The 14,771-nt window shown below is 47.1% G+C and overlaps 2 protein-coding genes across 6 annotated transcripts; one reads left to right on the top strand and one right to left on the bottom strand.

The window, feature by feature from the left end:
* Positions 1–169: 169 nt before the first annotated feature.
* On the bottom strand, positions 170–5,357 carry LOC117137807 (scavenger receptor class B member 1). Of its 4 annotated transcripts, none has more exons than XM_033299482.1 (7): positions 4,847–5,357; positions 2,181–2,463; positions 2,029–2,120; positions 1,744–1,971; positions 1,417–1,689; positions 768–1,359; positions 354–706 (listed from the first exon to the last, which is right to left on the bottom strand). In XM_033299482.1, the coding sequence occupies exons 2-7, from the start codon at positions 2,434–2,436 to the stop codon at positions 354–356; spliced, it is 1,794 nt and encodes a 597-aa protein (XP_033155373.1). In that variant the 5' UTR covers positions 2,437–2,463; positions 4,847–5,357. The 4 variants fall into 4 exon arrangements, with proteins under 4 accessions (XP_033155375.1, XP_033155373.1, XP_033155372.1 ...); XM_033299481.1 differs by lacking the exon at positions 4,847–5,357 and adding an exon at positions 3,470–4,537; XM_033299483.1 differs by lacking the exon at positions 4,847–5,357 and adding an exon at positions 2,845–3,031.
* A 1,014-nt stretch (positions 5,358–6,371) lies between these two features.
* On the top strand, positions 6,372–14,641 carry LOC117137808 (lysosome membrane protein 2). Of its 2 annotated transcripts, none has more exons than XM_033299486.1 (7): positions 6,372–6,462; positions 11,429–11,557; positions 12,287–12,539; positions 12,601–12,774; positions 12,833–13,404; positions 13,463–13,584; positions 13,643–14,641. In XM_033299486.1, exons 1-7 carry the CDS (start codon positions 6,438–6,440, stop codon positions 14,021–14,023), a joined length of 1,656 nt encoding a protein of 551 aa, XP_033155377.1. In that variant the 5' UTR covers positions 6,372–6,437; the 3' UTR covers positions 14,024–14,641. The 2 variants fall into 2 exon arrangements, with proteins under 2 accessions (XP_033155377.1, XP_033155378.1); XM_033299487.1 differs by lacking the exon at positions 6,372–6,462 and adding an exon at positions 7,951–8,126.
* Positions 14,642–14,771: the final 130 nt, after the last annotated feature.

Here is a 14,771-nt window from a genome sequence, read left to right as displayed (position 1 = left end):
CATAACAGAAAATCAAATGTTGAACACGCAACTAATATACGAATTTCGTTTTTGTTTAGAACTTAACAATAAAATATTTGCTACATGAACATCATCTTTCCTTGGGCAAATAAGTGTTGCAATGTGGCCAATTGAATTTATTATAGGGACAGCATATAAATATTAAGAGTTATAGGTAATGAACAGTTTATTGAACGATTCTACATATATATACATCAGATGACTAAAGACTAAAGGTAACTGGCGACTCTATGTTTACAAACTATTCTATAATTATACAGACAAATTCGAAAATCTCATTTAAGTTTGAACTTTCCCCATACCCGCCCTTAACTAAACAACTAATGGCACTTTTACGTTCCCTGATGGTTGCCCCCCTCTTGAACGGGCAGTGGAACGGGCATGTCAATGTGGTGCACAACGATGATGTTCTCACCGCCGTTCAGTGCCTCCAGCTCAGCGGACGTCTTGCTCTCCTGGAGCTGCTCCTCCCGCCTGCTGTTCAGGTAATAGACGCCGGCTACGATCAGGCTGAACGATGTCACCGATATGAGCAGGGTGCCGTATTTAAGAGTTTGCTGAATGGCATTTAGACCAAAGGTGCTTAAGTACAGCGTGTGGAGCACCTCCTCGGAAAAGTCTCCCGACGTAATCTCGATCCACATAAGAGGAAGGATGGTAGTGTTCTTCAATCTACCGCCCTGATCTAAAAAAACCAGTACATACAGTATTTGTCCAAAAGAAGGTTATCTGGTATTTGCGCTTACTTCTCAATATCGGCGTCTTGTCCAGCATTATGTTTATCTGGACACGGGACGCGCCGCTAATTGGAAAACCGAATCGAGGATGGATGTCGGCATAGGTTTGATGCACTGCTGCGTCTGGTTCAATACCCTCAAAGTCTTGGTACAGCACCGGATCGCCCGTGAAGAAATGTGGGAACGAGGGAAAAATGGGCGCATCTCCGTAGCACTTGGTGGCGTTGATAACTCCGCTGGGCAAGCACAGTTCAGTGTTGCGACAATAGCACTGGTTCGCAGGATTTTTGGAGGGATGGCTGAATACGTCCATTGGCGTCCGGTAGCGCAGAACATCAATGTCGTTGTAGATGGTAACCTCTTTTTCGAAGTGAAGCGGCACCTTGCGGCACAGCACCTGGAGGAATACATTAACGGTGCTGCGATCCTGCAGCAAATGCGGTGAGAACATAGAAGGCTCGGAGCCGTCGATGCGATTGCACTCATCGCCCTCCCAGTAGTCCAACTGGGGCATGCCGTTAAACTGGGTAATGATGCTGAACTTGGTGATGTCGTCCTCGCCTGTGTTAAGCTGGACCGAATCCACACTAGTCCCATTGCGCTAATGGATAACATATTTTGATTAGCAAACCAATAACCAATTTCTTTCTCAACTTACGCTCATCAGAAGACCAAATCGTCGCCGGCCTCTGCCCAGTGATTTCAACTTGATAATGCTGTCCTCATAACCCCAGAGATATTCGGAAACCGTAAGCTCCTTAAAGAGAGGCTCCTTGAATTGTTTGATCCAAGTAGATACAGCTAAGCGTTCAAAAGCCTTCATGCGCTTAACTGGTCCGGCGGCAGAGATAAGGGGCACATTGGGCACCCTAACCACTTCGTGTTCCCCAATAGACGACTTTTCCGGGAGAAACTTATAAGACTTGCGGTCCTGAAAAACATATTTTTAAATCGTGTAGTTTGATTACATTGATTGGAGACCTACCCTGAAGCTAACAGTGAAATTTTTGTTAAAGGAAACTTCATCTTTAACAGTGTGTTCCTGGTAGGTGAGAGGTCCCACATCCACGACCTTTATTTTATCGGCCCGCCCTGCTAAGTAGTCATCGATGTTGGGGTAGTGAAAAATGTGAGCCTTTAGCAAAGTGTCGTACTTAGGATCGGGGTTAAGCCAACTATTAGCGGTATCCGAGTTCTCGGCCAGGATCAGGTTCTGCAGATCAGTTGAAATTAGGAACACCACGATACACAGGATGTACGATAGACTCACCTCCAGAATGGTGTTGTTGTAATATTCGGTGAACCACATTACGAAGAATCCGGTCACGCTGATTACAAAGAGCAAAAACATTACGCCTAGCACTGAAAAAAGTGAACCGCATTAATCAAGCATGTCGCGCTTGCCGGGAGTGCTCTACTCACTTATCAGCGTTCCAATATCCTTGGATGTTGGCTCGCGGTTTTGAGCCTGATTGCGCAGACCCAAGGCTTCCATTATCATGTGCAGCACAGAAGGTTTCTCGGCCCCGTTCGTCATGCCGTATCCCCCGAAGTTTCCCGTGCCCACCCCACTCCGTGTGGAGTTCAGAGTGAGGGATTTAGGAACGGATGGGGCCGCTGTACGATCAGATTCCTGCCGAGCTGGCATGGGCATCTCTGCATCTTTGGTATGTGACATTGTTTTCAGATAGTCTGTCGCTGCACGCTGAAATGGGAGTAGTAAATGTCGTAAATGTCGTTATGCTATACAGATGTTGTCCCCGTTTCAGAAAGTAAACACGAGCAACATGTAACTTAGCTGGAATTCAAAATCTTGTTCATTAATATTAAATTTATATAGTGGGTTATCTTTATAAATGCGGAACACGTGGCTCAACCCAGGAATCGTTTGGCATAACTAAGCTTATCAGGCTGGGCTATATATTAGCCTAGGAACTCGGGGTTCATTGAACACATAAGAACACTGTCGACTCCTGAGCACCTCTCCTTTTAAGTTGCTATAATTCACACCTAATAGTTAATACGTTGAAGACCCTAAATAAATTTCTTGGCTCGTTGTGCAAATTTTAAACCATTTTTAACGCACCGGACAGATTTTTAACCATGCGCTTACAGATGTTTCCACGAACTAATCGGGGTTTCGATTCCGAGAGCCTTGGTTGCTCCGGAGCTTGTGGATCTGCCCGTGCTGAATTCAAAGTTCAACCGTATGTGTTCTAGTCTTATCAGCAGCTCCTGCGTACATAAGCTTGGCACATACTTACTAGGCATTAATTCATTATTAAATGGAAACAACACGTATCAGTATGTGCACTATATGTATAGAGTTGAGATTTAGTTCGATTCGCCAACTCTGAAATCGGGTCAACGGCATCCGATAAGGCGCTCCCCGGGCGTTGAAATTTTCCAATAATGCGCTCGATCTTGAACTCGAATGTGAACGGGATTGAAATAATTGGTTGAACGGTCGGGCGAAACGATTAAATTGATAGTGGAACTAGCTGTTTTCAAATAAGATAGGACCAATCTGAAAAAAGTCCGAGGCACTCTTCTCTGCTTTCTGGAACCTTCGAGATCAACCGAGGGCTATCTTAAATCGGTGGTCAAACGAAATCTTGAAACAATTTTGAGTCCTGGGCCGTGATTGCTTCTACTATGATATCTTAGGGTCTGATCTAAGGATGGTATGGTTTTACTCTGCTCTAACTTACTTGTCGACCTCTCGAGATCGCAAATGGTTCGTACTTCCCTCTGCGCTCCTCCTCTTCGATTCAGTTGCAGAAAAGAGGCATTGGCTGATAACGTGATGCGTGGCGATAGAAAGGGGGTGAGTGGGTGGCACTGAGCTGGAGAGCGCTTGCAGAGAGCGCGGTCACGATCAGCGTGCACTTGGAATGAGCTTTGGGCACCAGCTGATTTTCGGTGGGCAACACAAACGTGCGCGCTCCGTTGGAATCGGAACCACTCTCTCGGAGACGAACTGCACCCACACGCGCTTATCTGGCGTTCTCTGCCACTCTCTTTCTCGTTGTTTACTCGCTGTTCAGTGCTCCGCACTTTCGAAGTCTGCCAAACATTTGGCGTCTTAATTAACAATTTCGTCGCGTTAACGCTGGCTGAACACAGTCGTGTTTATTGGGTTTTTTCGGGTCTCGTTTCGCTCCCCTACCGATAGATGCTCCTGCTGGATGCACCCCACCTATGAGATGTATCTGTGCGACAGACTCGTTTTGTATCTGCTGTCTGTATCAGTGCTGGTGTGCCTGTGCCTCTGTGTTCCTTCGTTCTTTTGTTGCTGCGCGTTCTTTGTTCGCCCGCTTCTTTGTTTTGTCGCCGTCTCTTTTGTGGGCTCGATCGCACTGGCTGGTCTGTTGTTGTTTTAATTCCAGCTGCAGCTGGAGCGTAGAGTTGGAGCTAGAGTTAGAGCTGGAGCAATATCAGGTTTTACAACCGTACTGCAGTTTTCCTGCCCAGATGCTAGTGCACGAATCTAGCGCGGACTAGCTTCCGCCGCCACTTCCAGTCAAAAGCAGCAATTAAAGACGGACTGCCTTGCGGAATTTGATTATCTGCGCACGGAGTACGAGTTTGGCCCACTGCCACCGGTTGATCCACTTGCAAATTTTTGCTTTGCTGCGATTAGCTATTAGCTACATACTCGGGCCGGCCCACGCACTATCTGGCCGAGAACCTTACGGAACTGTTCACACATGAACACGAATATATTTAAAGACTTACAATTTTGGGCTCCGTTCATATCTTATGTAAATGAATCGAGAGCGATAAATTATATTTAGGATTTTGTTATCTAAGGCGACATGGGTGCATTGCTCAAAAACATGTAATTTAAGTGCACACTACATGAGTCAGTCACTTGAGATCGTTCCCCGCCTCCTAAAATAGTCCCTTAGTGGGAGACCACAGATAAGGTCCTCGCCGCTCAAGATAGGCAGATGTGCCCGAGCGTGGGACCTCGATAAGGCGGGGACTATTTACTTAGGCCTCTGCGTAGGCCATTTACTTTAAGATGCGATTCTCATGTCACCTATCTAAACCGAAGATATTTCCAAATAAAACCAGTTTCTTACAAAAACTCAACGAGTAAAGTCTTCTTATTTGGGATTTTACAGGAACCGATTAGATTTGGCCCGTTTCGCGGCGATCCGATCTGCGCTGGGATTAGAGAGCGGGCCTGGAACTGGGACTGGTTCTCCGCTGGACTGGACTGTGCGTACTGCCGACCAAACAAGTTATTACTACGACGTCGGAATCGGACGGAATCAGTTCGAGCTGGGCAACTGAACTGAGCAATGCCAGCAGAGCAGTCGCTCCTCTTTCCTCATTCTTTGCCGTCGCCGTTGCCGTCGCTGCCTAGGTCGACGCCGCTGCCGCCGCACTGATAACCGGGCATGCGGTCAGCTATGATTGCAGATTACCGCTGGACGGAGCTGGCGCCGACTGCGCTGTCGAGAAATCAAGAAATCGGGATCCCTTGTTTACTACGTAGCAGCTTTGTGCGTACCCGCGAGACAAAGTGCAAAGCAAATCGTCAAAACAAAGAATCCACTCGGGGCAATAGAGAAGATGTAGCAACCCTCCAGCTGCTCGTTCCGCTCCAGCTTCGTCTGCGCATCATTATTATGGAATCAGACTGGATCAGTTAGGGAGGAGGCTCAGAATCGGGGGGCTTCATAGATTTCCTTTAAAAAGTGTAAATAAACCACTCAATGTTTTGTTTTCGTTTTGATTTTTTATTAGTGCATGCAGATGCAAATATTTACAAATTATTATTATCGGCTATTTTTAGGTGTGCACTGTCGCCAAAACAATTTAATTATCACTTAAGTACTTTAGGTCCCCTTCACCTTCAATGGGCCTGCATTTGGATTACCCAAGTAATTAACGGCGGGGAAATGCACTCTGAGAACTCCGACGATACACAGAATACACAGATGCTGAATATGCTCTCATACCTTGCTTTCGTTCGTAATTTTGAGACGAGGACGTATTTAAACTGGCTGATCACGCCCCTTCTTGGATTATTGAGCTGGCAGAAAGGCCGGAAGATCGCAAATACCCCCGCCGGAGCCGTGTTATTGAACCCCAAGTGTAAATGAGCTTAGCTTTATCAATTCAAAACGTCCCTTTCCCGAAATGCCTGCCTATTGCCGACTTCATCGGGTTTCGGATCAGCACAATGCGATAGCCCCTCTGAACTTTTTGTTTTCCTCGGATCGGTTGACGCGCACGGGTATTCAATCTCTCAATCTGCCGTGCTAGCTAATGGCCCCTCAATTTCGCAGACCTGCCTGAAATATTTACCTGCGCACTCTCGACGGAGCAGTTTTTTGTGCGGTGTTCAAGTCCGGCTGACAGCTCAAGGGGCTAAATGAGTTACTTAAACTTGTTTTAGGGCCTCGCTTAAGCCGCCCTCGACAGATGTTTGCTCGTGCCGGCTATTATCGGCTAGTGCCCACTTCCCTGCGACCGCCTACAGGAATCTTATCACCCGAGGGAGCTGGCTTATCAACCCGGTTGCCAGGCAGTAAAGTGCCAAACAGGTCACAAACACAATCGAATATCAGAACACCACTACTCTGTACTGAAGCCAAACAGTTGGGAAAGTGCTCCAAACCCTTTGGAACTCCGGAACTCTTGATGGAACTCTGATCGTTGGCCATGCAGTTGGATGACATTCTGCATAGTAAGTCAGAAATGGAATCATTATAGATTTAAGACTTTTGTGACTGAGTGGGGGAGGCAATTGATGACACGCCACGGGAGCTGAATTAGCATATGCGTACACCGTTGTTGTTTTCGCGGTGCTTTTGTTATTATTTATTGCATCATTTACAGCAACAAATGCGCCACTTTGTACGACAGTTTACATAAACAGAAAGGTCGCATGCAACCCGGTTAGCCTTATTGGCATGCAAAGTCACCGCGGAGTCAAGCCTCGGATACGGGTCTCCATTAAGGTGATTATGTGTGGTTGGACTTGGCGTGGAATGTCACAAGCATTGGGGCGATATTGTCTTGGCCTACCTTCTATGTATGTATTACAAAGAAATGTAGAATGATATTCATATTTGTGTATGACGATTGCCCAAGAGTTAAGGCTCATATTGGATCATGTTGTGTCACATATAAGGCAACCAGATGCGCCACCGCCATGCAACTGAAAGTACACTATATTTTCAGGGTGAACTTTAGATTTTTCTATGTGTCCGTTGTATTTTCCGTGCATTAATGACACAGCATTCCTATAATATTAGATTTTAAAATTTGTATGGGGAAACAGCTCACTTGTTTATTTAGCAAATCCCAGTTAATGACGGACGGACTGTTCTACAATTTTTTAATGCAGCAGAAACGATTCACCAGACGGAATTTCTCCAGCTGTTTACTAAGAAGTCCGTCTCTGAAAAGAAAACCTGGGCAATTCAGTGAATCGCATTAGCTTCATTGATTTCCCCTTGTTGATTGATTATTTAAATACAGCAAGTTTCTGAAGCCAGGTTTTTTCACAGCTAAATCGCGCATATCCCAAACTTCGCATTGGCGAGATCTTGATTCTGGGCAGGCAGCAAAGAAACCTTTCGCAATGCAGGCAAAAAGCTCCATCGGCAATAACAATAATTTGCGATAGCTGAAGCTGTCAACTTTGCATACATTCTGCGTACTGCAACCTGTCGTCGCTCGTGGATGTGGTTATTGTGCTGAGTTTGGTAACCACCCCGTGAGTCACCTGCCACAACTACCACAACCGCGAGAGGAGCACTAACGACAGATATCATAATCCGCGAGTGGACGAGTGTTGGTGTGGCAATCAGTGATATTTTTGGAGTTAGCAGCATAAAACGAAACGCGCAACGCAACAAAACGAAAGACTTCAATGCAAGGCAAGGCAACAAACTCGTTTTATCAGCCTGGTCCAAACATTGGCAACCGCATGGACCGCCTCGCCCGATGCCGATCCGCTCGAGCTTTGATCGCATGCGTTGCACTAGCAAAACCCAAAAGCTCCCGCTTGCTCACTCTCGCTTTTGCTTTGCTACCCACCTGCCGGGCTGGGGGTTTCGCCTACCTGTTTATCAGGTTTTCCAGTTGTGCTTTGTCGCAACGCGAAGCCGAGCTTTCGCCGCCTGAACATCTTACGATCTTACGTTGGGGGGCCACTTGAAGACGGCGACTTCAGTTACTCGACGGCACTGCGAGCGTTCGAGTCGTTAACGATTTTTACCGGCGGTTGTTGCTTAACGTTACCTGCTCACCGATCAACGATTACCTTCCACGTTATAGCCCGGGCCCAAGAATCTTGGCTTGCACATCGGACCGCCGCAAGTCCGAGTTACCGTCAAAAACAGTGTGAGTGAGTGAGTTGGCATGGCTGTTTGGAAATGCCTGTGGTTTCCAGCCTGTCCAGCCCGTCCAGCCCGAATCAAACCTGCCGCACCAGATACGAGGCACCAGTGGCAGTAAGAGAGTGTTGGTTGGGGCAGCAGTGCGAGCCGCATCCCAGTCATCAGCTTCGACTCCAATCAGAGCGCTGGTTAAGCAAGACCTTGCCCAGTCAGCCAAAATGAAACCACTTCGACAGCGAGTTCGCTTAGCAGCGCTACAAAAGCGGAAAATCATTGAATATGCTTGGGGGCTATGATTTTTCAGTGTTTGTGTTTTTATTTCTGCTTCGGTTTCTGTGCTGCCTCCGCGTCTAAACGCTGTCTGCGGCCCTGCCAAAAGCGCATTTGATGTACGTGCATAGTTTTATGATTACTTGTGTGGAAAAAGTGAAATTTCGCTCTGCACTTCACTCGGGCTGCCACGAAGCAGCGACTCACAGCGAAATCAAATAAAAAGCAACGCCAAACACACATTTACAAGACGCGAGATCCGAAATTAAGCATGCGCAGGCCAGAAACCCTAAGATAAATACTTGTAAATAAATGAACGGCCAGCCAGCTTTTGACCACATAACGAAGACGATTATGTGAAGGTTGCAGCAGCAAAGAGCTTTGGGCCATCTCCGTCATCAGGTCGGTTTGCCCTGCCGCTGTGCCCAGTTGGTCATCTAATTGAGGTGACAATTGGGTGGCTTTGTCTTAGCCAGCTGTTGGCACATTTCACTGAGAAAGCCATCGCAAGCCACGCTTCGCACTCCGAAGTCCCCTGCCTCTCCCACAGCGGAACTGACCCACTGAAAGTCCAAGATGAACCACTTCAGTCCGCACATGTCTGTCACGCCATTGACGACGACGCCAACATGGTTTAAGGCCTAAATGTAAAACCCATTTCGTTGCGTATTATCAAATGCAGCACGGCACGACAAAACGACAAGTGAATTGTCATCCGCTGGCATACTTTTTTGGACGGTCAGTGCCACAGCGTCCATAATCAGCGGGATCATAGAAAGAGGGGTCTGTCCGAAGTTTTAACTACTCTATACAGCTGTGTTAGGGAATTGCTTGGAGCTTTGATTGAAAACATGTGGAAAATCTAGTTGGGTGGGTTGTAAAAGTGTCTTTCAAAAGACACCCATATTTTTCCCTTCAGAGGCAAGAAATAGTACAGACATCTTGGTTGACAGTGACTTGTAGGAGTGCGACTCTGAATGTAATACCCTCCGCAAGGGTAGCGTCTCACAATTTGGGTCAGGGTAATTGCCTCCACTAAACAGCTACTACCGCTTGTATTTATTTGTGCAACACTGAAACGCAGTGAAATTATGAGACGATTCAGCTCGATCTCTGCGCCACCAAGCTGATCAAAGCCGAGGAGCGGATGGCTTCGCCGCTATATCGCTTTCGGCACAGCTCATACAAGACGTGTGTTTAGAAAGTAAGTTTCTATTGAAGTTGGATTCTGGCCAGGCGATTTGCGTTAGCCGCAGCAACTGGAAGCCAGCAGCTGCTAATTGAACAGCCACAGCAAGTGAAATCAAAAATAAAACAAACCATTACATCAGAAATCGCATTTGGACGGAATGCCGAGAGGCGCTATTGTTATGGAAAGGTGTTGTTGGGTCTAGGGTTTCCCGTTTCACGCATTTGCATACTTCGCGGCGAGCTTGACGCTGATAAGAGTCGCTCAAGTTCTGGGTAAACACTTGGCAACGCTGAGTCCGCGGTCTGTGTAAACATTTGGGCCCGACTGGTACTGATTCCGAGCAGTGAGCAGGCTGCACGGCTGCAGTCACCTTTCGGAACAAAGCAGCCCAGTGGGGCGTGAACGCAGAACCCAATTAGCAGGCAAAGAGGCAAACAGCTGAAGGCATGGGTAGCCAAATCCGAAATTGAAATCACTGATTAATGGCCTGACCGACCAGTGTCGCCGAAAATTCATTTGAGGTGAAATAATTATTGGTTAATTAGTATTCAATGGGCATCGGTATCGGCATCGGCAACATTAGCGGCGATGCCAACAATGGTGGATCCAATAGCCAGTCGAAAACAACAGCACAAATATTTAAGCCCAGCTCGAGTTCGGCGGGCGAGGGCAGAGCCAGAAGCGGAGAAGTGCGACCTTGTGGTGCTCGGAAAGCGCAGTAAACTCGGCAAATAATAAAACTTCGTGGCTGTGTGCGTTGATAGGCTAGAGCGAACTCAAAGTGCAAAGTTTAGCGCTTTTAGCTAAAACAGTGGAGAAATCGTTAAATCACTGGCCATTTTCGCCAGCCTCCAAGAATCAGAAATCAGACCCCTATTATCGGCGACTCGTGGAGCGTACGAGCCACATAACTCCATCTGGACTTCGTGGATCCCATATAGCATCGGTAAACGGCCGTTTGTATGCACTTTGGAGGATCTGAATCGAACGTCAAGGGACCGCTCGATCAGATCGCAATTAAAGTGTTTCTATTGTCTACGGCCGTGCAACGCCTGCAAATGGCATGCGGGCTATTTGCCGAAATCCATTTGGCGTCATGTCGCTTCATTTGCATGGTTTTTTCGGCTTCGCTTATAAATATGAATAATGGCGAACAGCGCTGTGGCTGGAATCGTCAATAATAAAAATGTCTCGGTTTACGAACGAGAGATACATGTATCTCATGTGTTTCGCGCTTGCGCAGCCCTGGCCTCGGTCAAGGTAGCTCACAGGTTGACCTCAGCGCAGACCGAGCCTGTTGGCCCATTAAAAAGCGCTTAATGGCGCAAGGTCCGCCTCTGTCAGGAAGGGCGCACTCGACTGCTGGAACAAAGTTCGCTGACTCGAAGGTTCTGGAGTCAGTGCGCCGTTGGGTTGGACTGCCGGATTGGTTTTGTTGGCTTTTGTGCTGCTGTTAATACGATTTCGGCCAAAAGCCCGCATATTGACAAAGCGATGTCAAAACAGCACAAGGCTAACACGCCCCAAAACGTGTCTTGGGTCTGTGGGCCTCGGATTCTCTTTAAAATACGGCGGTTGCACATGGAAAGACTGGGCAAAACGAAAAGATTGATCGCCATCTGAGAGTCATGATCGCGATGCGATGGCCTAGGCCCAATGTCATTCAGAACGCAGTGATCAAGATGCTGTATTGAATTCCTGTTTGTCTGGCTGCCACTGGCAATTATAGATTAACGAGCTGAGACTACAATTTAACCGGTATTACGGCTAGTGTGTCCGTGTATCTCTAGGTCTCTGTAAAACAACGCGATATGCCTTATGTATAATTTTATTTTGCATTTTAGTTAACAACTGCCAGGCGGATCGCTCCTCGCTCTCCACCACACCCAACGCCAAAACCGACTTGGTCAACATGAACGGGCCGAAACACAAGTTTTGCACCAAACTCTCCAGCACCTATCTGCGAAAATGGTGTAAGTATTCCATTTAGATAAGACCTGGAGGTTAATTCCAAATCACCCCCACCATTGCCGGCAGCATTCCCATGCAAGAAATTACCATATAGACTTCCAGATTGTTATCGTAATAAGCCAATCAAACAACCTATCCACAATGCATTGCGAGTGGATTCACAGGTACTCAGAGCTGGCTATTTATTAAGCTATCGCATAGGTGTCATAACTCCACGTGCCACGTTCTTGTTTTGAACCGAAATTATAGTTCCTGTTTACTCGACTGGTTAGACTGGTATCTGAGCAAAATGCTATTATCTATCACAGAGTACATAGTTATAAGATGATGACTTCCTATTTTACCGAGCATTCCCTTATCCGCAATTTTCTTATTTCCGAAGTTCTCTTGGCAGGGATATCAAAATCCGGTTAGTTTTAACAAGACTAGTTATTCGATCCATACTAATTGGCCGTATTTATAGATAATGGGAGACTGTAGAACTGGGAGTTAAAGGTCAAAGGGTCAGTGAATCATTCGCAAAGCTCGATCGGCGATCTATAAATATTGATGTTCCATCCCAAACATTGCAATCGAGCGTTTTCGGTCGAGTGCCAACTCAAATATGAGTTCCGATTAAAGGCAATACGCAGTTCACGTTTCCCCACCTAATATCAAATGACTCAACCCACTTATCCAGTAATTTATGCAATCGGTGAACAATTGCTAAACAATTCGCATTGGTTTTCCAGGGATTACGATTGTCGTCGCGGCGGCGCTGATAATTGGCGGCATTGTGGTGGCCTGTGAATTCACCGTGCTGATCGATGCGGTCGTGGACCGAATGGTGGCCCTGCGTCCCGGCGCCAAAACCTTCGGATGGTGGGCCAAGCCCCCAGTGGAGCCCAGAATCAGTCTGTACATCTACAACGTAACCAATGCGGACGACTTCCTCAGCAACGGCTCCAAGGCCATTGTCGATGAGGTGGGACCCTACGTTTACAGGTAAAAGATCACAATTGGTAGCATGAAAGCCATCTGGCTCAATCCATTACCTCATCTGCAGCGAGACCTGGGAGAAGGTGAACATCGTAGAGAATGACAATGGCACGCTGAGCTACAATCTTCGCAAGATCTACTCGTTCCGCGAAGATCTGTCGGTGGGGCCCGAAGACGACGTGGTTATTGTACCCAACATTCCCATGTTGAGCGCCACCTCGCAGAGCAAGCACGCGGCCCGGTAAGTACAGCTCCACTCAAAAGTGTCCCCATTATTAACCCTGAATTTCTTGGTTCAGATTCCTGCGTCTAGCCATGGCCAGTATCATGGACATACTGAAGATCAAGCCATTCGTTCAGGTGTCCGTGGGTCAGTTGCTTTGGGGCTACGAGGATCCGCTGCTCAAGCTGGCGAAGGATGTCGTGCCCAAGGAGCAAAAGCTGCCCTACGAGGAGTTTGGCCTGCTGTACGGCAAGAACGGCACCTCCTCCGACCGAGTAACTGTGAACACAGGTGTCGACGACATTAGGAGATACGGCATCATTGACAACTTCAATGGTCGCACCCATCTACCCCATTGGACCACCGACGCATGCAACACTTTGGCGGGAACCGATGGCTCCATCTTCCCACCGCACATTGACCACGATCGCATCCTGCATGTTTACGACAAAGATCTTTGCCGCCTCCTGCCCTTGGTGTTTGAGAAAGAAGTAATGACTTCCAACGAGGTGCCCGGATACCGGTTCACACCACCAGAGTGGGTCTTCGCCGATGTGGACAGCCACCCGGACAACATGTGCTTCTGCCCCGCAGGCAAGCCATCATGCTCCCCCAACGGACTTTTCAACGTGTCGTTGTGTCAATACGGTGAGAATGAATATGGGATACCATTAGCGATCAAACTCAAAAGTAAAGCTATCTGCAGACTCTCCCATCATGCTAAGCTTCCCGCATTTCTACCTGGCCGATGAAAGCCTGAGGACGCAAGTAGAAGGTATTTCGCCACCTGTGAAGGAAAAGCATCAGTTTTTCTTCGACGTTCAACCTGTAAGACGCAATAAAATCATCTATCTCCCAGGCGTACACTTACGACATTTTTTCGCAGAAAATGGGAACTACGTTGAGAGTGCGCGCCCGTATCCAGATCAATTTGGCCGTTAGCCAAGTGTTTGACATCAAGCAGGTAGCCAACTTCCCGGACATCATCTTTCCCATCCTTTGGTTCGAGGAGGGCATCGACAACCTTCCCGACGAGGTCACCGACCTGATGCGCTTTGCGGAGCAAGTGCCACCTAAGATCCGCGTGGCGCTAATCGTTGGTCTATGCACGCTTGGTGTGATCCTACTACTGCTGTCGACCTTCTGCCTGATCCGCAACTCGCACCGGCAAAGCACCCTGCACCTGGAGGGGTCCAACTATCTGGCCACCGCCCAGGTGGACATGAACAAGAAGCAGAACAAGGATAACCAACCCGCCAGATACTAGGCGCTCTAGTCGCTGTCTGGTCGCAGTACGAGTATCTTCGGGTGACTTCGTAGTAGTATAAGCCGTAGCTAGTAACTGGGACCTGCCCACTTCCACATCCATCCCCAATCCCTATAACGATTCCCAATCCGACCTCCCTATGTTAATCCCAAACCCCCCATCCCCGCGGAGGAATGTGCCTCTATGTAGTTTAAAAGAAATGGAGCTGGGAAGACTTGTATGTATTTGTATGTGTATCTGTATCTATTGTATTGTATGTAGGTTATCTGTGTAAGTAAGCGTTATAAAAATTTTGATGTGTAGTCCAACGAAACAGTCGTGATCGCTTAAAGGCTCAAAGCTTCGACTTAGACAATATTTGTTATACCAAAACAGCAATCGATCCCGTTCTTGCTTTCTTAAGCCCTTGAAATGAAATTGAATGTCCAATCAAGTCACAAAACTCGAAACGTTTCTCAAATAAAGCAGTTCCGTCCTCGAATACAAATGTGCTTTATAAGACCAAATGCTGGGCATGTTCCGCACATGAAATTTATATTCTATAAATACATAACTATCGATATAATGTACAATTTATATTCATTAATGTGTACAATAAACGATATTATTTTAATTAGAGATTGGCCGTAATCTTCTGCAATCCATATACAAGCTGTGCCTTTGACAATTTTTGAAAAGCACGTAACTGCGTATAAATGGTTAATTGGCTGTTATATAACTCAGTTATATTATAATTCACCTCATTGTG

This window comes from Drosophila mauritiana, chromosome 2R (assembly GCF_004382145.1).
Source record: "Drosophila mauritiana strain mau12 chromosome 2R, ASM438214v1, whole genome shotgun sequence".
Lineage (NCBI taxonomy): Eukaryota > Metazoa > Arthropoda > Insecta > Diptera > Drosophilidae > Drosophila > Drosophila mauritiana.
The sequence above is the reverse complement of the archived record's forward strand: the minus strand, read 5'-3'. Positions and strand labels throughout refer to the sequence as shown.